The sequence below is a fragment of the Choloepus didactylus genome, chromosome 6 (genome assembly GCF_015220235.1).
Source record: "Choloepus didactylus isolate mChoDid1 chromosome 6, mChoDid1.pri, whole genome shotgun sequence".
Lineage (NCBI taxonomy): Eukaryota > Metazoa > Chordata > Mammalia > Pilosa > Megalonychidae > Choloepus > Choloepus didactylus.
Genome location: NC_051312.1, coordinates 108,571,441 through 108,596,530, shown reverse-complemented (window position 1 = coordinate 108,596,530; position 25,090 = coordinate 108,571,441). Strand labels below are relative to the sequence as shown.

General features: G+C 44.3%; 1 protein-coding gene across 2 annotated transcripts in view; it reads right to left on the bottom strand.

The window, feature by feature from the left end:
* Positions 1-19,381: 19,381 nt before the first annotated feature.
* FAT3 (FAT atypical cadherin 3) overlaps positions 19,382-25,090 on the bottom strand; it is a 652,719-nt gene continuing 647,010 nt past the window's right edge. For both annotated transcript variants that reach the window (XM_037841083.1, XM_037841084.1), the window contains exon 28: positions 19,382-24,902. In XM_037841083.1, the coding sequence (XP_037697011.1) occupies positions 24,280-24,902 (623 nt within the window). In that variant the 3' untranslated portion in view covers positions 19,382-24,279. The remainder of the gene's footprint in view (positions 24,903-25,090) is intronic.

The following is a 25,090-nucleotide window of genomic DNA, read 5'->3' as shown; positions in this document are numbered from 1 at the left end:
CAGGTGAGGAGGGGGTGGAGAAAAGGGTGAACATTTAACATAAAAGGGACTGAGCTCTCACGGGCTTCCCCAGGAAAGGAGGGGGATATCCTTGGCATCACAACAGGCTGCAAACAGCCACAGCCTTTAAGCAGCTGCCATCTCCCCAGGACCCTGGGAGCGGTTTTAGAAGGGAGGCCAGAACCACTTCCCTTCTAGGCTCTCAGCCCCCGGCATTGACAGGCATGCTGTTGCTCAGTAAATACTGAATGCATGAAGGAATGAAGGAATGAAGCAATGAAAGAAAGGCCTTAACCAACCTGGGCCTTAGTCTTGAAGGATCACCTGCACAAAGTCAAGTCATGTACTGTACACAATTAATTCCAAATTTTTATGTATTTCTTATTATTTCCAGATCCTTCCCTTCCCTCCCTCTATGTACCCAGCAAGTCTACCCAAAAATATATGAGACAGCCACACCCACCATCTAGTCAGCCATAAAAGAAGTCTTAGCAATTGGGCCGGGGGGTAGGAGTAGTATTTTCTAATCAGATCAGGCTCTGGCTTTGGATTTGTTGTCAACTAGAAGAAAGAGGGTCAGTGCTGGGTTCATTGGTGGGAGACTAGAGGCTATGTAACTTCACTGCAGCTGCAGACTCTTGCTGAACTCTGGAGCAGCTTTATTTCTTTCTCTTGGAGGTGAGAACTCATAGGGGATAAGCTGCAGACTACATAGCATCAGGGTCTCTTACTAGAGATAAGCCAGGGGGTGGGGATGGGGTGAGGGCAGGAGTGCAGCACGGAGGCCAACTAAGCCCCAGGTTCTGTGGGGATGGCCCATGCAGGAGAAAGGATGGGCTAGAACTGCCTTGAAGTATCTGATATATTCTGGACTTTGTCCTGGAGTTGTGAGCCTGGGCAACCAGTTCAACTTTTCAGCTACGACTCACTTGCCATGTCCCAGGCTCTGGGCTGGGTGCTGTGAAGTGGGGAGGGGGTGCTGGGAAGGAGGAGAGGGATAGAGGAAGGGGACAAGCGTGGAATGATTCAGCTTTACCCACCCTCACTTTCCTGCCCAGCGAACCTGTAACTGCCATGGGGCAAGAGAAGATCCATATCAGCCTCATCATCATTGGTAAGTCCACCACCACCAGACACCTTGTCGTCAAGTGTGACAGCATCAACAGGAGAACCATTGGGAAGTTCAGGAAGGAGGTGGCAGAGGTGAGGCACCCCTAATCTGTCAGTCCAGGGGGTCCGTGGGTGGGTCTAGTTGCAACGTGCAGAAAGCAGGGTGTAATCTGTTGTCTGAGATGCTGCAGCTGAAGTCACGGTAGGGGACCTGCTCTGCTCTCCATCAGTGCACCTGATGTACCACCCCTCATCACCATCCACTCCCAGGATGGGCAAGGGCTCCATCAAGTACCCTCAGAAGCCGGACAAGCTGAAGGTGGAGAGAGCATGGCATCACCAACGCCATCTTTCTGTGGAGGTCTGAGACCAGCAAATATTACATCACCCTCCTTGATGGCCCTGGACACTGAGACTTCATCAAGGACGTGGTCATAGGCACTTCCCAGGAGCCAGCAGCCCACACCCCCAGCGGCCTCCCTGTGGAGTGGGGAAAGCTCAGGCTCTCATTTCAGAGCCTCTGGGAAGGATGGTACCGTAAGTCTTGGGAGGGTTTTCCTCACCTTTGCCAATCATCAATTCCAGAAGAACTGGAGAGGACAGAACTTTGCAATGCCATCTCTGTAACAAAGCCCAGAGATACTGTCACCCATTAACGCTGGTTCGGGGACTGGGTCTTAAAAAACCCAACTATTAGATCACTTGGTCCAGGAGGAAGGAGAGGAGCTAAAAAGCTAATTTGTGAGGCTAGATGAGGGTTTACTTCTGGGAGCAGGACTCCCGGGCAAGGCAGCCAGGGGTCCATGAATCCCTCCTTGCACATCTGTAAGTTTCTGGGACATGTTCCTCAGCTTCTCACAGGGGTCTGGGACCACCCAAAGCTCTAGGCAGCTTCCCAGACTGTCTGATGACCTCACTGCCCTGGTGTCCCGCCCATGGATGGGCATCCAGGGTGGGCATCCAGAGTGCCCTCCAGGTGGGCATCTCCAAAGAGGGGCAGACACATGGGCAGAGCACAGCTGTCCACCTGTGGGGTGTGAAGCAGCTGTCAACACGATGGACTCCACAGAGCCCGCCTAGAGCGCAGCACACTTCCAGGAGCTCACCAAGGAAGTTAGTGCCTACGTCAAGAAGATGGGCTACAACCCAACCTGGTCACTGTGGCCTTCATGCCCACCCTGGCCTGGTGTGGAGAGAACATCCTGGAGCACAGCACCAACGTGAGGGCAGTGTGGGCCAGGAGAATCCCAGGCAGTCCTGGATGTAGAGTCCAAGAAACCATGTCCCAGGCTCCCTCCATGCCTACCCATTCTGCAGATGCCCTGGTTCAAGGGCCGGAAAGTGGAGAGAGAGGAGGGAAGGGCTACAGGTAACGCTGCTGGAGGCTCTGGATTCCATCTTCCTACCCCATCCACAAGCCCCTGAAACTGCCTTTGCAAAAGGCATCAAGGTTGGAGGCCACCCAGAGGCTGGATGGGGCTGAGGATGGAGGGCTTGTTTAGAAATTCAGAAGGCATTAAGAATGAGCTCTGGAGTCTCACTGCTAGGGTTCAAATCCTGACTCGACTGTTCCTCTGAGCTAGGAGGTAGTATAAAAGCAACCAGAATTTTTAACATATCCATCCAAGGGTTTTCCACCTGTTTTGTAAGTAGCCTTTTGTCCTTGAAGCCAGAATCAAAGGTCCTGGTTCCTCCTAGGGAGCCAGTTCTTTCTGGGTAGGGTTCCACCCAGTCAGAAATACGGGAAGGACAAAAGCCTGGCATCCCCCTTGGGGTCACATCTGATCTGAGTCTGGGGCAACTCAGACTCTCCTTTCCCCATTGGACAGGTGTTGGCATGGAGCCTCTGGGCAAGCAGACACTGGCTTCCTGAAACCTGGGATCGTGGTCACTTTTGCCCCACCAATGTCACCACAGAGGTCAAGTCCGTGGAGATGCACCACGAGGCTCTGGATAAGGCCCTGCCTGGTGACAAATTGGGCTTCAACTTGAAGAATGTGTCTGTGAAGGATGGTCATCGTGGGGATGTGGCTGGAGACATCAAGAGCAACGCCTACTCTCCGGTGGACGCTGGCAGCCCTGTGGCACGGGTAAGGTTCCAGGAAGCCAGGACCACTGAGGGGACAGGTGGTGGTGGCGGGTGGGGTGCTTCCTAGGAATTAGCCCTAATTTAGATTGAGGCCCCAGCTCACATGGCTGGCTGCCACTGGTCCCACAGCTCTTATCATCTTGTCCAGCTCCCTGCCAGGAGGTTGCCCTGAACCACCCCGGGGAAGATCCACACTGGCTCTGCCCACATCTCCTGCAAGTTTGCGGAACTGAGGGAAAAGATTGACTGGTGCTTGGACAAGAGCCTGGAGGACAGTCCCACGGCCCTGAATTTGGGTGACACAGCCACGTGTACATGGTCCCCAGCCAGGCCATGTGTGTGGAGACTGTCTCCGAGTACCCACCTCTAGGTGAGCCAAGGTTGCTATGAGTCGTGGGAGGAAAGCAGTCTCTATTCTATAACTGAGAAGCACAGCAAAGAAGCTCTTCCCTCTCTGTGCCACTCTCCAGAAATCTCCCTCTTCAGGCCCTCTTCCCGGCCATTTTACAGGGTGGGGCAGGAGGCAAACAGTGGCCTTTGGTGTCATCACGGTGGTGGATAAGAAGTCCTCCTCTGCTGGCAAGGTCACCAAGTCAGTAGTCAAGGCCCTCAAGAAATGAAGCCAGACCCCTGTGGTTTCCTCAGCTCCACCCATTATAGAAAGTACTAAATACTCCACGTATTTACTTAGTTAAATTGAGAAAACTTAACCAGCTGTTCTGTGCTTTTCCAGGGAGGAGACCATTAAGTAGACAAGGATCATCTAGGCAGAATAAAGAACCATGACTGAAAGCCCACAGTCTTCCAGGCATTGACAGCCTGGTTTGTGAAGACAATGCAGGGACCCCTGCCTCATTCTCATACCAGGGCTCTCTAGTCCACCCTCTCCCCCATGTCACTCCAAAACTGAATCACATCTCTGGCCTGTCCTCCCTGAAAGGAAGGTGGATTGTCCTGGGATGGGAAAAGCATCCTCACAGAGGCACACGGCCAGAATCTCGTGGTTCCAATGGGTCAGTTCCACATGACTGTAGGTACAATTCCAGTGCTAGATGCTCTTATCCAGAGCCCTGCTAGTCAGAGTAAATGCCAAAGATCACTCGAACAATAGAGTTAGAGGGGGGCTCTAAACAGATCATTTGGATCTTGGGCTCAGAATCAAGCTGCTGCCCAACATTTTGGCCTAAGTTAGGTCAACATGCCTGGGAAGTGAGGAATGAATGATGGAGCTCTGTGGCCTTTGGTTTTTAGGTTTTCTGATTCTGTTTTTGTTTTCCATTAATAGCTGCAACAAGATAAGCTCTCACTGATTTAATAAGCTAAATTCTGTGCTCGTTTGGCATATGCTGGACTTAAGACCCCAGGGTCCTCCTGTGATGTCCCACATCCATCAAATATTGGGCACTTACCAGGTGCCAGATGCTCATGGACTTACCTAGTGGGTAAAGACCCAAGGAAAATATGAGGTGGTGATAAGTGCAGGAAGAAAGTGAGCCAGGAGAATGGTAGAAGAGGTGGGGCTAGATCATGAAGGATGGAAGCACGGAGACCAGTTGGAGTCTACTGCAAAAAGCCAGGCAAGGAAGATGGTGACTTGGACCTGTGTGGTAGTCTGGGAGCTAGGTGGTGAGAAGTGGATCTGAATATATTTTGTAGGCAGCGCTGAGAGAATTTTCTAATGGATTGATGTGGGGTCTGAGGAAGGGGAGGCAAGGAAGACACCCGGGTTTCTTTCTGGCCTGAAGAATTAGAAACACATTGCTGCCATTTCCTGGATGAGAGAGGTGGGGGCTTGTTGTCTACTGATAGAGAAGGGCAGGCATTTAGAAATGGTCTGTATTTTAGGGGAGAGGTCCAGACTGGAGGTCGTTAAGGGAGTAATTCAAACCAGGAGCACTGTTCTTTGTTCATAATTGCCTGCCGGGAGGTGTCAGACCCTCCTGGAAGTGGAAATTAACCAACCGTACAATGTGATTAGCTCTCTGTTAGCAAAAGCACTAAGCCTCAAACATGAGTGTGCCGACCATTAAAGCGTGTTGTGCCCTGGGTCCTTTCTGGAGCCAGGCTGGGAATACCACTGCTACTCCTGCTCATTCCTGAGATTCTGATGTCCAAGGTTTTGACAGGGGTGCAATGGCCTTTTTTTTCTCACTGATTAATGACATTACCTGTTCCTGCCTGTCACACTGGCTCCCTCTCAAGAGCAAATCTCTGGGGAAACCCCAGATTCAGTGCAAACTTGGAAATAATAGCAGGGTGCATTCCAGAGCTGTCACCACACCAGGAATCAAGAAGCTCACCTGTCTCCAGTGCTAGGCAACCTGTCAAGTTCCAGCTGTTGTCAGCATGGGCCAGTGCCTAACAGGGCCTGGACCAAGCGTTGGAGCTCCTCCAGCCTGTCAATGTCATCAAAGGCCACCCCAGCCTGGGTGGGGGGAGCCAGACAGGTTCAGGACGTGTAGCAGGGAGAGAATGCAGATTGCTCGCCTGTTATATTTCCTTTTCTGGGGTCTATGCAAAATGGCTAGTCATTTTTGTTCTAAGAGCACTTTATTTAGAATTCTATAAATTACAACTACGTCTTTGCTTAAAATGATTGGGGAACTAAACATATAACTCAGCAGAGCCTGGGTCCCTAATATGTACCCAATAAACATTTGTGGAAGAGTGAATGACTGTTTGCATCCCAATTCCCAGTTAATTCTCCAGAATAATCATGGTTTTGGTGCTTATTTCTTAAGGATGCCTTTCAAAAGAATTCATTCTGAAAAGTAAAAATACCAAGGTTAGTCCTCCAAGTTCCTCTTCTCTGGAATTCTTCATTGGGGTGGGAGCCCACAGACACATGTTAAAATGATTGTAACATAAAATGTTGCTGCTAAGTGGGGACCTTGTCTCATTAGAAACTCCAAGAGCATTTCTGTTCAGCACTGCAAAGAGAGGCCCTAAAATTGTCCAACATTTTGTACCAAACTGTGGTTACAGATGAAATAAGATTTCACACTCATCCTATCTTGGGATACGGGGCCAGTGCCTGCTGGCACAGGGCTCCTTTATTTTGCCCTTAGAATAATGTTGAAAATGAATCTTTGTCACCTTGGTTACTCTTTTAGTTTTCTAGGCTGCTGATAGCAGAGCTCATGAAATGGGTTGGCTTAACAATGGGAATTTATAAGCTTACAATTTTGAGGCGGAGAAAAATGTTCAAATCAAGGCATCATCAAGGCGATGCTTTTATCCTGAAGACTGGCTGCTGGTGATCGTTGGCTCCTCTTTCACATGGCAAAGCACATGGTGGTGTCTGCTGGTCTCTCCCTTCTCCAGGTTTCATTGCTTTCAGCTTCTTGCTTCTGTGGCTTTCTCTATATATTTCATCCTGAATATAAAGGACTCCAGTAATAGCATTAAGTCTCATTCTAAAAGAGGTGGGTCACACCTCAACGGAAGTAGCCTCATCAAAATGTCCTACTTACAATGGGTTCACATCCACAGGAATAGATTAGATTTAAGAACATGTTTTTCTGGGGTACACACAGCTTTAAACCACCACAGTCATTCACAATTGTTAGGTTCTTTGTTGGCAGATATTGGAGGCTTCCACTTGCCAGATCTCCTGCAACCCGCCCCTGCTACCAGGTGGTGGAATGAAGCAGTTCTCCCACACGGACTTCTAGCAGGCACCAAACAGTCCTATGGCAGGTGTAGAGTTTGATGAAGTGGCAGCATCCTGACCTTTTGGTCTCTGACAAGCACCTTGCGTGCAGTCACTGGGGGCAGGCAGGAGAGTGCTGTGGCTATGAAAGGACCACACAAGGGGCAAGAGCAAAGCTCGAGGAATCAGAAAACTTCTTTGAAAAACTGACCTCTAAAAATGTATGTCAATAATAGGGTGGCATACAGAATCCTGTATTTTATGCACGATTGATCTGTAACCCACAACTTCTCTAATGAAAAAAAAAGCCCAAACAACAAAAGTCAAAGCGCACGTAGAAGCAACTACTGGCCCAGAGGGGAGCCTGTGCAGTGAGATGGGTATGTCAGGCCTGCAACTGGGAATGTCACCAGATGGGCAAGTCCCTGATGCCAAGCAAAGGTGCTCAGAATGGATGTGGAGGGCAGTGAGGTGCCCTGGAGCGCATAGCTGGATGCCTTTCCTCTAAAGGATAAGTGCAGGCTTTGAGCTTTTCAGAAACTTAACTTGGGGCCTCATGCAAAAAGGAACCCCAGTGCCTAGACTGATGCTTGCATTGGCTGGCGGTGGGCAGGGTGGGCCCTGAGCCCCAGCCTGGGAAGGCCTGGAAAGGACGGCACCTGCACTGTTGGCACAGAAATAAATGAGACGGTCCCTGCCCTGGGTGGAAGCTAAATGAAATTCTAAAGTGACTCCATTGTTCTTCGAATGAATTGTTATAGTAAACCAAGTCCCAGATACTGGAAACAGAAATCCAAGCTGCCTGTTGCCCATTCATATAAACAATTGGTGTTTCGGCCTTGTAGGAGGCACACCAGCTCATGTTTACAGATCTGTTTGCATCTGATGATGACAACATAATACAACTGAGAAAAGTCACCCTATGGAAAAATCTGTTTTCCTTCTGCTCTGAAAAGAAAAATCCTACCACATCAGACAGAACCAAGCATGTCCGGCATACACATAGTAGTAGATTAAAGACTCTTAAAGAGAAATTGGTCCACACCTCCAGCCTCCTTTTACCTAAAGGCCAATGGGGGTTGGAAATATTTCCAGAGAAAAACTTCATACCTTCCCCACTTGCATCCCCATTTTCCATAATTAGCCGAATCCTAATTACTCCCCTTATTGTCTCTGCCGCATTAGTTTTGTGAGACAATGGCGTGTGGGACAATGGTGCATAACTCAAACACAGGGCCAATCTAAATAAGAAACTGGCAAGAGGGCTCAGGGGACGACTGCATTATTCATGAAAAGACATCAGAACAATTGGAGGATAACATTAGATTTTAAATCACAGCAGCAATTACAAGACAATTATCCAAAATGGTGTAATTGCCACAGCTAAAGGGTGTGTGGCAGAACTATGCAGCGTTTGTGCCACTTTCTTTTAATACCAAGACGAAAACTGGTCTGAACATTGTAAGAAACTTTACAGTAAGAAAACTTTTGTGTTCCCTTCCCTTCATCCCCACCCCCACCAAGCAACTAGAGCCTAGAGCCTAAGCAAAAAAAAAAAAAAAAAAAGTAGCCCAAGGCCATGCTTAGGCCTTCCTGGACTGGTTCCCTTGCTTGCTTTAAAATGTGTTGCTCTCAGTTATTCGACCCTCCCCTTGCACGAATTTCAGTCCAAGCATGCAACCTGAATTTTCTTCTCCCTGCCTCAGCCGAGGTGCCCCGTACGGTACAGTGAGAAGTCACTTGGCTTTGGAGGCAGCAAACTGGCATTTATTCTCTTTTCCAATACTTACTGACAGATTTAGTATCTGCTACTTACCAGGGTAGCCACCGTGTACTGAGTGCATATGATGAGTATGCAAGATACTTGTCATATCTTATTTAATGTAACCTCAATGAGTCCTGGTTTCCATCCATTCATTTATTCAACAAATATTTATCCAATACCTTCTTTGTATCAGGCTCTGTTTGAAGAGCTTGAGTTACATCAATGACAAAACAGAGCCTTGGTGAGAGTAATTTTGCACAACCCTCAGGGGTACAATGTATTGTCTGTGGCACTGACAGAGCAAAATGCAAATTGGGATCAAATTATTCTCCAGGGTTTCTATGGGGATTAGAGGAGGTAAGGACGTAAAGCATCTAGCACTTAGAGGGGTTGGAAGAGATGGTTTTCTTTTCTCTGGTGTTTGTGACTGTTATTCATCCTGTTCATAGGTTCTGTATGTGAGTGTGAGGTAACTGCCCCCCACCATCGTACTTGTCTACTGCAGCCTCCCCTGAAGAGGCCATGATGCTTTCAGTTTTATTTGTCTCTAGAGCAAGAGTTGGAAACTCACAGCACCTGAGGCTTTCTTTTGCTCCCAATTTCTTCTTCCTATTTCTTAATCTCCCTTCTTACTTTCCTCTTCCTTTTTGCTCCTTCTCTGCTGTCTTTACCTTAGAATGCAGAGTCTTTCCAATCATTTCAACAAATATTTCTTAAACATCTATTAATTTCACAATATCTAGCATCATTTAATGTGTGTATGTCCTTTGATCTAACAATTTCACTTTCAGGCATTTAACATACAATATAGTTGCACAGAACTGCTAAGATACATTGAATGATACACCCTGCAGTGTTGTTTGTGACAACCCCCAACTGGAAACAGCATAAAACGCCCATCAGTAAGGGGACTAATAAATAAATTAGGGTGCATCCATACAGTGTGATATTATGCAGCTGCTAAAAGTATGTGCAGATTATGGAAAGATGTTCATGGCCTCCCAGAGAGTGAAAAAGGCAAGTTGCAGAACTGTGTACAGTCGGATCCCATCTTTGTAAAACAAATTTCACACAAACATTGAAAAAGACTGGAGGGTATGCATCAAAATATTATCTTGGGGGTTGCTTCTGGGGAGTAAGTTGGGGATGGGAAGGACTTTAGTAATCTTCTGATTTAATATGCATATACATTACTTTTTTTGAGAATTTTTTTTTGAGAAGGTTTTTATTGAGGTTTTTTTTTTTTTTTTTTTGAGAAGTTTTTCTTTTTGGAGAAGTTTTAGATTACTTTTATAGTTAAAATAAAAACATATGAAGAGCATGGGTCATCTCTGCAGCCTCAGACACCCGATATTCAGAGATAACTAAGAGGGCCTGGCTTCCTGTCCTGGGGATCTTGTGGACCAGGGGTCTAGCGACACTCCCAGAGGTCGGTTTATCCTTCCTGGGCCCCAGAGGCTAAACTTGTGACCAGTGGGCACACCAAAGGGTGACTTAGGGGGTTTAGAACTCTGTGATCTCCTTTAGCCTCCCCAAATTAACATAAAACCTAAAAGTGCTTGCCCGCAAAAGCAGCTTCAAAATTGTGCAAGTTGCCTCTGGGGAACAGAGTGTGAAGTTTCTGGAAATTGCCCCTTCCTGGTGACCCCCAGGAGCTCCTGCTGGTTGGTGGAGGTGCCAGCCCTCAGACCTCACGGTCTCCCCCAGCTCCAGCATCCATGTCTCCAAGGACTTTCATCCTGGAGCAGGAGACCCCCCAGTGGACAGGTCCACAATCCAGGCACATCTGGGGGGAAAGGGCAGGGGTCCTTTTTGATGCCTCAGAAGTTAAGGATCTTTCTCACTTCTCCCTCCCCTTGGCTCTCCAGTTTAGAAACTCTGTCTTCCATAAATCTATCCACAGCGCTTAAATGTAAAGTCAAAGCACTAATGCTTAAGGATGAATGAACAACTATATGATGATATTACGAACAACTGATTGTACACTTTGGAGGATTGTATGTTATGTGAATATATCTCAATAAAATTGCATTTAAAAAAAACCTTAAGGATGATGACGTTGTAGAAGCATGAAAAATGTTTAAAATATACAGAGTGAAAAATAGAACATAAAATAATGCCTGTACTGTGATCACAAGGATGAAAATTATGTGAATGAACAAAAGACTCTAAGGTAATAATAGAAAATAGAAAAATTGTTAGGGTGGTGGAAGTGGGGTGAATTCCCCCCTCCCCCAAGCCCAACAAAAGCTTATTTAGTATTGCTGTTGGTGCTTGTCAATTAAAAAGTAGCCATCAGAAAGGAAGCCCAGGTGAGGTCCTTCTATCCGAGGGGGATAGGGTTGGATATCTCTACTGTGCTTCCATTTCTTGCCTCTAGACCCACTTGAAATGAGGAGAAACTAGCATTTCCCCACAGGCAAGGCTCAGTGCTCAGCACCTGATAAGTGTCATCTCGTTTAATCACCACCCTAGTTCTGTAGGGCACATATTGTTAGCTCCAGTTTCAGATGAGAAATCAGAAACCCCCTCCAAGTCTCAAAGCTGGTCAGAGAGAGTCAAACCCAGATCTCTCTGAAGGCAAACCTATACTCTCAAGTGGAGCCCTTGGAAAGCTTGATGGTGCAATTAAAGTAGGTTTTTATAGGTTCAAAATGAGGCAACATATATCAGAAAATCATTGTACTCGTCTTGAAAATGCATGCTGGATAATTGACGCGTTAAGAAAATGCATCACAAGTATACTCAGAACTATTTAAAGAAGCAGTGGGCACAATGGGCAATTCATTAAGCACAGCAGATTGAAGCACATCTGTGAATGGTGGGGTTCATCATAATGTGAAGTTAGTTCTTAATTTTTAACTTAGTAGGAGTCCTAACTGGAGACTCAAAATGTTGACAGCGTCCACGTGTCAAAGCTTGTAATTTGATGGAACTCATCATCACCTTCATTATGTAATAGAAATAACATCTTCATCTCTCATGCCCCAGCTCAGAACATCACCAAATGCAATAAATTTACACACACGCGCGCACACCCCCATGCAATAATGACAAAGGGAATGATACCAACAGCTTAGTGTTAAGGAAGTCATGAGATTCAACTACAATTTGTATGTTTTCCTCTCAAGTATTTTTCAGCTCTGACAATCATTTCCACAATTCAGATTCAATCATTTGAGGCTGATTTTTGTTGGAAAGTCGAAATCAAAAGAAATAATTTAATTTGCTGACTGCAATGCATTAACTTTGCTCTTCACATTATCAAAATTTAAAATCTATGCCACATGACTAGGAAATTAAATTTTCCCATTGTTAAAAATGAGCAGAATAATTCAGCAGCATGCCTCCAGGTTACAGTTTCTCTAATTACCTTGTATCCTGAATTCTTAATTAATTATATTCTGAGACATGAAAAAGCCCCTTTGTGCTCAGAGCCCAACCTAAACCTTTTTCTGTGCTAGGTGAATTATTTACACAGTAAATCTTATCACTGCATTTCAGTTTTGTCCCTGTAGTTGCTCCACTTTTGGTCATTTTAATCTCTTTCCTCTCAAAGTCAATTTCCTGCTATTTAGAACAAGCATCTAGACCGTTAGCCTTCCCACACACATGAGGAGCCCATCACTTGTCATGGAATTCCTTTGTGACCCAGTTAAATGCAGTTTCTTTCTGGATCACAGAAATGATACAGCCTCAGAAGTCCCTGCCTCAAGAAGCAGCTCCGGAAATTGATCAGAGACTCAGCTTCATTAGAAAACGCCGGGGTGAGAGAGGAGGAGCCTCAGAACAAACAGCTGCAACAAAGCCCTGCACCTCCTGTCTGTGCAAAACACACTTATCTAAGCAAGAGGCTGGATGATGCTCCAAAGTTTTCTCAGAAAACATGACTCCAGGGGAACATCCCAGCTTTAACGCAAAGGAGTCTTCTTGTTTAGTCATTGTTTTAAATCATTAGGAAGTGAACTATTTCTCCCTCAGCCAGGCTATGTGGGGCACTTGTGGGGGGCATGATTAAAACCCCTTTTACATTCACCCAAATGTAGCTACTTTATGAGCACTTACTATTTCTCCGGCACTGTGCAGACCTCTTTGCATGCATCACATCATTGTCTTCTTGTAACCAATGTGTCTTACGGATGAAGCAGCTGCCCCAAGCTCACACAGCCCAGGTCAAAGATCTACGGTGGTGCTTCTGGGTCATTAACGTGCCTACGAATCACCTGTGCATAAGAATCACCTGGGGGAACTTGTTAACGTCTCGATTCTGACTCCGTGGGTCTGGGAGTTCTAGCAAGCTCCCAGGTGAGGTCACTGCTGCTGGTCCACAGACCAGGATTTGTGGAGGAAAGTTCTAGAGCCCACCCCTGACTCCAAGCCTCTTAAACTCCCGTTAGGTATCCTCTCATTCCTTTTTTGTTTGTTTTGTTTCCGATCAATGAAAGCTCATACAGAAGTTCAGGTCTACATCACACAGATAAAACATTTCAAGGTTAAGGGTTGTGGAATAAGGATTGCTCAGACATGGCCTGATATTATGAATACTTCAGCATTCAAGCTCTGTAGAATCTGCTCATGTTTTTCTTGGTGACATTGGTCTTGCCTGGGGCTTCCTGCCCAAACGCATGGCCTGAGAGCCGGTATTTGGTGGGAGAGGAAGGGTTCTCGGTGGTTCTCCCAGCCAGGTGTCTGGCCCTCTTCTTCAGGTCCCCGTTCCGGGACCGGCAGAGAGGAGTGGCACAGGTGACAATGGTTACAGCAGTGGAGACTAAAGCAGTCAGTTCTCGTGCTGGTGGCTGGGAGCCACAGTAGCCCCAACCCAGGATCCCAGAAGGTCTGGAGCTGCAGTGTGGCTTCTGGCCGGCTCCAGGCAATTGGTCGGGGGAGTAAATGAATTACATAGGTTTGCTACATATAGTGTGTATAACCATTGGTGGAATTATTTGGTGAAACCATTTGGAAAGCAATTAAAATGGGGAGAAACTCTCAGAATTAAAAATGGACATATCCTTTAGCCTAAAATTCTACCACCAAAAATCTGCCCTGCAGAAATACACATGTGCACATCTGCACAAGGAAGGTCATGGGAGCACGGTTTGTAATATCAAAACGTTCAAACAGTCCATCAATAAGGAAGTGGTTAAAGAAATTATGGAATGAGACTGATATGGAAAACAATGCAGCCATTATAAAGAATATATGGCCTGGAATTGATATGCCCAAAATATTTTATCAAGGGAAAATAGCAAGTTTCTGAACTATATGTAAAATAGGATCCTATTTATATAACTTCACCCCATCTATGTATGCATATTTGTACAAATACAGGCAGTCATTACCTGAAGTCCTTACAGTTATGAGGTTAAGTAGGGAAGCAAAAGTAGTCATACAAAGAAAACATGCACCAATGAACTGAAAATTTGTAAAAATAGTCTCCACTTCAACATCTCTCCCTGCTTAGTTAGCACTGGCATTTCACGTCAAAATCTGTACTGGTCTGTCTCTTGCCAGTATAAGGAGGGGCTCTGCAAACTTAATGCAATTCAGTGCAACCGAGCGCTAAATGTAGAGGCACCTCTTGCAAAAGATGCAGGACTTCATGAGGCCCTAGAAAGAGACACGGGAGAGCTGCTTGAATCTTGTGGAATGCCATGGACCAGTGGAGGTCTAGCTGGTCAGAAAACATGGGCAAAGGAGATTATCAAGGAAGACCACATAAGAGGCAGTTGAGAAGAGAACAATTGGAAAGCAGATGATTAAAAAAAACCCTCTTGTAGTTTTAAAGAAATGATCCTGTTATTTGGAGGTGGAGGTGGTCTGGAAATGGCAGTTGTAAAGTGAAGGGGACCGTTCAGGATTTGCTGTGGATCCTTTGAATTGTTTCCATCTTTCCATGAGAAAGTACTTATCAATTACTTGGAGTAATATTTTTTAAATTCCAAAAAGTATATTAATAAAGATCCTCCTTTTTAAAAGGAATAAACATATTTTAGTATAGATCCATATAGAAAATGGCCGGAAAGAATATACTCTGCTGTAATACTGGTGATTATTTTTGGAGACATGAGATGATAGAGCTTTGTTTATAAAGGTTGTGAGATTATATGTTTTTTTTATGACCTTTTTTTTTTTTTTGCCTGATTTCATTTTCTTATTTTTGTAATTTTGTAATGCCCTGACACAGCTTGGAAACAAGGAAGTAGGAGAAAAAAAAAGAATAGTACCCTTCAAAATCAAAGGAACAAGTACTTTTTTGAAAAAATGTTTTTAAATTTTCTATTTTTAAGCCATTTTTTCCTGCTCAGCTGTTAGGCTGTTTTAATTTTGTGCCAGTTTGTTCCTAGTTATCCCTTATTGTTAGATATTTAGGTTGTTCCAAATCTCTTTTATTAAAAACAGCACAGAGCAGGCTTAATTGGCTGAAAATTAATTAGAATTTAAAAAGCAAAAGAATGGAAACAAGGTGGAAGAATTTTGAGAAATGAGCCAAAATGCTTCAAGAGGCATATCCAGACTGGAAACTGCCCTGTTGTTTCCCGCAAACTACCAGTAATCCAAACCAAGTGACTGGAGATGATAACTTTTGCTCAAGTGACTGAGTTGACAGAATTGTTCTGCTTGCCAGCTTGCTTTTAGCCAGGATGCATCTGGAAGAATTGCTTAGACAGGTAAAGATATGAGGAGCAGTACCGTGCAGGCCACATGGAGGGCCCCAACACACTTGCAATGATATTGTGAAAAATGGAAATTGTTATTTGCTAAAAGTTTGGGCAAACAGGGAGGTGTCCATTTGGTAGAGATTTCAGAGGGACTGTGCAGCAAAGAGTTAACATAGCAGGCCTGTCACCCTTCGAAAGTCCTGCTTACAAGGCTGGCGCTTGGATGGCATTTGGGAACTTGAATTTCGGAACAGTTCTCACCATTCCCTAACAGATGAGTGGCTCACTGTGTCTAAAATGTTTGTGCAAACACGTTATGCTGAACACCTGCTTTCCTTCTGGCAGTCTGCAGATTTGGTACACACCAGGCAGAGGCTGCCTACATGACCAGCCTCCAGTAAAATCCCTGGGTGCTTAGTCTCTAATGAGCTTACCTGGCTGGCCACATTTCATGCATGCTGTCACACTCATTGCCGTGGCAATCAAGCATGCCCCGTGAGACTCCCCTGGGAGGGGACCTTTTGATGCTTGCACCTGGTTTCCCCCAGACCTCACCCTGTGTGCCTTTTCCTTTTTCTGATTATGCTTTGCAACCTTTGGTTGTAATCAGTGGTAGCCATGAGTGCAAGTATATGCTGAGTCCTGTGAGTCCTCCCAGCAAATCATTAAATGTGGGGGTGGTCTTGGGGACCCCTAACCCAGAGACAGAAAAAGAAAGTGACCTTAGCACAGAAGACTATTTCCAAGCTAGGAACCAGCCCCATTGTCTCAAAAAACCAGCATAGAGTGAAGATAGCAGCATAAGTTAAATGATGTGACACAACCCACTGGTGTTTCCCAGCCTTCTGATTGCGGGCCCCAGCCTGCCCTATTCTATTCACCCAGAAACTGATGCTAAAGGAAGCTCCAAAGGGAGCAGCTGGCTGTAAGGAAATGAGGAGATCAAGAGAGGAAGGAAACCCAGAAGTCCAAGCAGTAAGTAAGTCACTACTTTCTTGGTCTGCTTAATGAGTATTTATCAAGTATAGCATTGTGTAAAAATGTAGGGGCTTTAGGGAAGACCTTGGTTGAAATCCTGATTCCGCCTTTAGTTGTGTGAACTTGGGCAAGGTATTTAACTCTAGCTCAATAGCAAAGATTTATTTTGAATATTAAATAGAATATTATGAGTACATGTCCCTCACATTTCAGGAACATTATGTGTGTGTGTGTGTGTGTGTGTGTGTGTGTGTGTGTGTTTTCTTTTTTTTTTTTTTTTAAAAGAGATTCTTACTGTGATTTAGGTAGGACTTCTTTCAAAGAGTATGCCTCCTGAAAGAGCAAAGAGAACCCCAGCAAACACATCCTCTGCAGCTTAGTTTCTTTTACATCTGGGCTTCTTTAACAAATTCTGCTGATTGTTCAGCAGACCAGCCTCAAAAGAGTTTTCTCCACATGCTGTTGGACCATTACTCTCAGTCTCTGACTGTGGCATGTGAACTGGAGGGGGACCCAAATATAGAGATGATGCTTCTTAGGACTGAGACAGAAGGTGATGCCCTTTGCGGAGGTTATGTGAGCCCAAATTGTCCTGGTTCACTCTTCATCCCAAAGGAATTTAAGATATGCAAACAAAGGTTAGAGATAGGGGAAAAATAATCTAGGCTGACAGAAGAGAAAGGGAATAGGGAGCCACTCTAGGTAGGCTTGGAATTTCATGGTGCAGTCAGCCCTCAAGACCTGTACCTTTTACAGTGCTACACTCTAAAGGCACCAGTCCACAGTGCTCCTCAACCCTGACATTGGGTCAGAATCGCCTGCCAGGAGAGTCCTAGGTTCCTAGGGCCTATCCATGACTTTCTCAATCTCCTCCAGGTGATGATTCTTTGTGACCATCCTGGCAGAGGTGTTAGGGAACAAAATTCAAGGCCGACACTGAAGAGGCTGCCATTTTCCTTGGTGGGCTGGAGGCCAACAGCTTCCCTGGTGGTGGCATTGGTGAACGTAAAATTCTCCTTCCATCCACAACCTTAACATGACCCTGCACTTCTCCCGACAGTCGGTCATCCTGGTTCCTGCTCCTGGTGGTGTCCCCTCTATTCCTGTGAGGACTAGATGGCAGGCAGGAACTTGCCCACTTGTCTTTCTTCTCATTGTTCAGAAGGTACACTTTTGGAAGGAAGGGGAATGGTGGTGAGTGATGAGTTTTATGTACCAGAAATCAATGCCTGTATGGTTCAAAAGCAGCAGCGTTGTGTAACATAAACAGCTTGGAGGCCACACAGACTTGAACTTGAATCCTGGCCTTGCCACTGCCAAGGAAGACAGCTTGCTCCCTGGTAAAATGGAGATCCCTACTTGGCAGGGCTTTTGTGAGGATTAAATCATTATCACATCCACGAGAAAACCTGGTCTGCCTATCAGCGAGTAGAAGCTCAGTAAATACCAGATATTCCTGGAGGATGTGGGCTCCATCTTTAAGGGAGAAAGTTAATCTGTGAGATCACTTCCAAAAGATTTTGCCAAAAACTTTTGTTCCACTTTGGATTATATAACATGATTTCTCCCAATTTAAAAAGCAAAATGTCTTTTTTATTTTCTCCTTCCTTCAGGGCACCAGTATACTATTTTTTAAATTAACATACTGTCTGAGTTGCTTTACTATTTTTAAAGTATGAATAGAAATTTAAACTAATTTTCCTTCTGCTAAGGGTGGCCACAGGAGAGAAATAAAGATTTTCCTGGTGCGCTACTCTTCTCTGTGGCATTGGGTTGAAAGGCAGGAGACTTTTAACAAATTCAGCACTTGCCTCTTTCTCACTGTAGTTACTCTATTTACCAAAATGAGAAAGGATTTATGAGATCAAGGGGATTTAGCTGGAAAAATCATTTGTCATTTTTTCATTCAGAAACATTTAATGAGAGCTAGATATTGTACTGGGAACCTGGGATACAAAGATAATTAAGACACGAGTCTACCTTCAGGTGGCTTATGGTCTTGTTGGGGGAGCCAGTGGTGTGCTGGAGCTGCTCAAACTGGCTTCCAAGAGCCGACTGGTTGACTTTCAGGAATTTTGTGATCCAGTTGGCCTTACCTTGGTGGCTTGAAATCAGTCACAGAAGCAGTATTTATACCACAGATATTGGCAAAGGCAACTGGGGCTCCCAGCTGTTTGTTAAAACATTTACCTACAAACCACTGGGAGACAGAAACCAGAGGACTGCACTGCAGAGTAAGTGCTGAGAGTACATTACCTCTGCTAGCAGAGTAAGGGGGGTGGCTCCGTGGTCCAGGATCCTGGTTGTGGAGGGGCAGGTGGAGTTCTGCTTCTGGCTGAAGGCAGGACCCACACTATGGCAGCCTGTGGGGCCTGGGCAGGGGCCTCTTCCTGGGTGGGTGGTGCTCAGCCAGCGGGGGCGGTGCTCACAGCAGGCCCCGCTCCTCCCTCACCAAGGCAAGGCAGAGGGATGCTCCTCCCCTTCTGGAGAGCTGCCTGGTCTCAGGCTACCTTCTTGGGAAGTCTCTTCTTGTCACATTATCAATTTGAGCCCCCCGGCCCCCCAGCTCATATATTTTAGGCAACTTTCACCCCATATTGAAAAATTTCTGGAGTTTTTAGAGGAAATTTCGAGTGTTGAGCTCAACACAGCTGGATTTTGTTTGTGAGGAATTGGAACAGTGGAGGGGCTGCTTAAAAGAGGTGGGGTGGGTTTAGGAGAGAGTTCTGTGGAGCGGGGTCTTAATGATCCTTATTTGTTCATGCCTATGGCACAGTTTTCATCCTTCTTATCAGAGAAAAACTCCACAGGGTTGCGTGCCCAACAGGAAGTTGCATAAGACTTCAACATAGCTGCACCCGAATAAATAGCAGGGTTTCTAAGATGTCTCTGAAACAAAACAAAACAAAACAAAACAAAAACCCACCCAGAAGGTTTGAGGGGTTAACCTTCAGACCAGAGACCCTTCCATCTAAGAGGTAGACTAGGAGTAAAGAGTCTTTCCACCGTGGCCTACAGGATTTGACTTTGCAAGCCCCATGTGGCATGAGCAATTCTAAATACAAATACAAAGAAACACTTAAAAAGAGTCAACACAATTGCTAGTTTCTTTCTTCCTTTTTTTTTTTTTTTTACTTGAAAACTTTTTTAACCATCAAATTTTTGGCAGTTACAAACCTGTACACTGTTGGGATTTTTTTTAACTGTCTTTTTTTGTTTTTCTTTCATTTTTTAGAAAAAGAACACAAGGCTGAATTCTGCCAACAGCAATATGTGCAGAAACAGTCCATCTCCATGAGGGACGAGATTCGCTGTGTCAGCTTTCCCCTTTGCATAAGGTTTGGTGTGCGACGTGTGTGCAAGTTCGGGTGAGTGTGCACGTGTGTGAAGAACTGACATACCTCATTCTGAATCTGAAATGGCATAAAAATCAGATACTTAGTAACTGGCAAAACACATTCATTTAAAAAAATGCAAATAAAAACACTTTCTTGAAAACAGAAAAAAGTTAAATGAAAACAGTGGTACCAAAGAAAGATTACAGTACATTTTGAAATGATTAAAAACATCATTTTCAAATCTAAAATCCTTTTCTGAGAGTAGTTACCTCAACAGTTGCAGATGAACAGTTTGGATGACTCTGAATTATATTCCACCCCCCAAATTAAAGCATCCTAATAGGCATCAAATACAGTATCTACAAAAGCCTGGAAAATCAAAACCATTATATACAATTTTATAAACATTTTAAACACCAAAACGTACATCTTTTACAAATCAGCCTGTTTGCAACAGGTAAATTTACAAGACAGTCATTCTCATACAGTGCTTAAAAAGAACTGCTTCTGTTTCCAAACATTTTTGTCACTTCCCGAAATGCAGTAGTATGGGCTCATAAAATTGTTAAATGGTAGCAATTCAGGTATTTGCTTGCTGGAAGGGTACTACAGTACATACTAATGGGTCCAAACAGACTCCAAATGACTATATGATTCTCTAGTGCATCCTAAACACTGGAAGAGACTAATTATGGCCTTTGTGTAATATTACATAATTGTAATTATTGCTTTTCATTATTACATAAGGAAAGAAATATCTCATTCTTTTCCTATCTCTTAGCCAACTGGCTAAATATTAACTGATGTCAAATCCACAACAGGTGACTTTAAACCCCAGATTTATATAACCAGAAGTTTAAAAACTGTAGATTTTCATCAGAATAATGTGCAGTTGAACGCTGTAGGACACAAACCAGCAAAAATATATAACTACCTTCTCACAGACCACACAAAACGATGGCACCGAAGAAATGCGTCCTTAAATCTCCATTTCCCACGGTTTGAAACTAAAAACACAAAACATAAAAGACTAACCACTTTAGCAAAATCTGTGCCTTGGGAGGCCAGAGAAGTAAAGAGATCAGATAATTATCTGGACCATGTAAAATGAACACTGGGTCTTCCTGACTTACTTCACATCAGAGTGTTTCCTGACTGATATGATTTGTTTTGATAATTCCTTTTCTCATTTCCCCTGACTTTGATTACATAGACACAACATTAGTGGGGACAGTGGGTGGGCTGGGAGGGAGTAAGTAGGAAAGGGTCAATGGTATATACATTTTACTAGCTTTTCTCCCCCCAGGCTGTGCTACTGATTCCAAAGAGCGGTTCCAGATAAATTCCAGGAATGCATTATAAACTCCCTTTCCAGACCTTAAATGCATGGATTTGACCTATTTATATTACTAAGTCTTCTATGATGGCATTTCATGGATGGGCATGACGTGAGTCCACTGAAAGTTGGCATGGAAACTAGCAGCAAAATACTCATGGAAGAAAGGGAATAAATCAAGCACCTACTTGATTCATCTTTTACTGTCCCACAGTCCTGTTTACTGTACAACAAACATTAACAGTCTAACTACCCCTGACCTAACCATAACGTGTGCAAAACAGGTAAAGTGCCTACAACAGGTTATGGAAAAATGGCTTCTAGAAAGTGGCCCATGTTATAAAAAGGGAAACAGACGAATTGGCTCAAGTATTTTCCAAGTGGTTCATCACCGAGGTGGGAGCAGGAAAAAACACCAATACTGACAGTAGGAGGAAAAAAGAACAACAAAAATGCACCCAGTAGGTAACATTATAATCAAGGGTTCACCACAATTTATGACTGGTCTGAGTTCAATTGTGTAATTAGCATTCCTTCCCCTTTGTAAAGAATGTTCATTTGGCAAAAGCAGCATTTTGATAAATGTCCAAAGAAATGTGTGAATTCTGTAACTGCACTTTTCTTAGAAATTTTCTAACATATTCCAAAGCAGGAAAATTGAACAGTCAGAGGGTTCAGCAGAATCAGGTGACAACAAAGCCCAAGGCAGTTTAGTGATGGGCAGTGTTGTAAAGAATTTTGGTCAAATCACCACGTTTTGAGTCCCTGCTCAGTCACTGAACTGTGTGAGCTTGGGCAAGTTCCTTCCCCTCACTGGGCATGTTTCCTTTTTTATAAAATAGGGGAGTTGGACTGGCAGATCCTAAGGACCCTTCCAACTCTCCAGTTTGAGGTCAGATAACCTAGCTCCATCTTGGCCTGACTGCAAACCATTTTGTAATCAACAGGAAAATCTAATTTTCCAAAAGGCAAAGAGATATTATGTGTTTAAAGATAATGAATCAAAATATAACATGGGCTTGTCTGGTATATATTTAGTAGAAGAGATATTCTGCAGAAAATCTGTGGAAGGCATCCTATAGAAGAGGTATTTTATTTAGGTCAGAGCAAAGGCAGGAGCGGGGGATGGGGGGAATGGACACAATTTTCTTCAGCAATTTCACAACTGGATTAGGATCTCTTTATTTCCTCATTTCTGTGTCTGTCAGGCATTCCCCTCGAGGAGATGCTGTGTAAGCAGTGGTGACTCATCAGCATTAATCTCATTCTAATATTTCCTGGGGGCAAGAAATGAATTGTTGGTTTTACTTTGATAATTTTTATGTTGTTGCATTATTATAAGTGTAAGAGTGATTCTATTCTAGACCATTAGTTTGTCATTTTCGCCATGATTGTTGCAAATGTGCTTCTTACATAAGAAAAATACCGAAGACTTTATTCTCAGAAGCAGCCTTAGTGGAATTAATTTATTTCAAAATCACAGTATGGATAACACCTTCACTAGTAGGTCTGACCAAGAGGCAGGAAGGGGAGAAAGGCGGAAAAACCTGTGAAGTGTGTCCATAAACTGAGGACACTTGGGAATGAAAAGGGATTTTTTTTTTTTTCAATAAAGTTCAGAGACACTGACTCCTACGGAGAAGTGGAACTAAAGCTATGTCTTGGTGGACGATACACAGACTCAGGATGGTATGATTTACACAGCCATGCCATATGTCATCAGAAACTGTGGACACAGAGATTTGCTCATTAAGCAGACAGTGCAAATATGCATCTATTTACCATGGCCACTGCATATGCAGCCATAATCTGATTGAAGCAAAAGAGGAAAGTTGCTCAACTTGTCAAGTTTAAGTTTTGAGTATTGTTATTGTATTTCCAATGGGATAATTCTCTTGTCAATTTTGGAAGTTCACGGCCAAAGCCCACAGGTCAGGTGGGAGGAGAAACCCAGTGTGTAATTAAACATTACCTATTTTTTCAAATAGAGTTTAGATCTGGAAAATTATAACAAAATACTGTTTTAAAAAGCACAATTTGGCTTTTAGTTTATATAAAAGGCAGTCCCAAAATCAAGTTAACTGAACTGGGGTAAATATGGCATTTGATGTTTCTTTAACATCATAGAGATCAGAGAAACGGGAAGTTCTGCCTCACTGGCAGGATTTTCAACATGGTTCATAACCTAAAGCCTTCATGTTAGTTTTCCTCAACAGCAGCCTTATTGAGTGCAAGCACATATTTGTACATAGCCCCATAAACACATACTACTGTACTTTATACACAATAACTAATCTACTTTCCTCTTCTTTTTAAGGTAATTGTATTTATAGTGATGATGTTATCAATTTAGAATAACAAGTACTTTTAAATCTGCATTATCAAGAATTGTGATTATCCAGGCTGAAAACTTTGAAAATATATTTTCTCCCCCTACCCCCAATTTGGAAATACTGCTTAAACTTCACAATATCTCTCATTCTAATATACTAGTTCATTTCCTGATTCTCAGAACAAAGGTCAATTTCTATAGCAATGCTATAATTGTGATTTCAGCCAGGAATGTTTACCAGAAATAACAAAACCAGATAGTCACATTCCTTCTAATATCTGAACAACATCAACTTCTCCCCAACACATAGAATGGCACCCAAATAGCCTCATGTTTGCTCTCCACTGACACCCTTCTCAAAGATCATACCGCCTAGCTACATGATACTGGATGCTTAAAACAGAAATAATTCAGCCTACTAAACATGTTACCCAAACTTAATTGAATAGTTGAAAATTGGGCAGCTTATTAAAAAATATAGTATTGATTTTAAAGGCTTCAGCCCATCTCCTTGCTTGTTTAATAACATTTGTTTCTCTTTTCTTTCGCCTAAGAGACTAACTTTTCCAACAACCGTAACTACTATTTTCCTCCCTCCCCCACTGGCTCAAAATTACACACAACAATGCCTTTTTGATTGTTGCCAGTTAATAATACTGCAAAGACGGATGCTGCAATAGTTTCCAGGGCACAATACTGCACAAAGTGATAAAAGATTTACGGTGGGTAACTCTGTGGGTGAAACAACTTTTCCTCCTTTAAAAATTAGGCGTGCAGTCTAAGTGCAGGTACATACTGCAAAGATTACCAGTCACCGCTCAGAAACAAATTCTGAGCCTCTCTTTATCCCCCAACTGGAACCGAGCTTGCCTGTGACAGTATTATTTGTGAAGAAGTTCTTAGTGGAAAATACTCGATTTCCTTCTCCCTCAACAGACAACTCTCCATTGAGCCGTAAGCCCAGCTGATCTCCTTCCATGTTTCTGTAACAAACAGTGCAAAGCCCATGCCACGTGCCCTTTACACTTGGGTCTGGTGCTGGGTCTCGATGAATGGAATGTGAAGGCTGGCGAGGCTGAGCTCTCCCACGCTCTCGTAGTCACTCATGGCTACTTCGGAATCGTCAAAGCCGCAGTGGGCTGACACATCCGAGGATGAGGTGCCTCTGGAACTGTGCAAGGATGAAGACACGTTGTCTGCTGGGCCTGTGGACTCTGGGCCCTGGTTCATGCTCACGGCAAAAGTACTAAACTCACAGCCGGCAGGTGGGCCCACCAAATCGGTTTCATTGGGGAAGGGGTGAGGAGGGAGGTATTGGCTAGGATGGAACTGTGGCCTTCTCCTGCAGCCCGGGCTCAGTGTGCCAGCCAGTGAGACAGGCTGGGAGGGTGGCAGGGCCTCATATTGGTCCGGGAAGTCCTCTGGCAGGGGAGGGGGCAGCTGGTCCTGACTCAAGAACTCCTCCTCATGAGGAGGTGGGTATTCGCTGTCGATGTCATAGCCGCCCAGGTAGTAATCGCTCTCTAGCTCCCGTGTGCTGCCTTGGTGTGCAGACCCTCCATCCTGGTTCTCATAGTTGGGCACTTCCTCTATATCTGACAGGCGGGCCCCTGGCATCCAATCAGAGGTATCCCAGTGATAGGCTGCGAGAGAAAAGCCGTGACAGTTAATTTCTTCCAGACTGGAGTTGGGGTAGGGCTGAAAAAGGAGCAGAGAAGGGACTGGACATGCAATTCTTAACATCCAAAAAACCCTAAAAACACCAGGGTCATCCACATGCTCTTTTCAAGGGCCTATCCGGGGCTAGCCATGCTCTGGTCAGGGAAGAGCA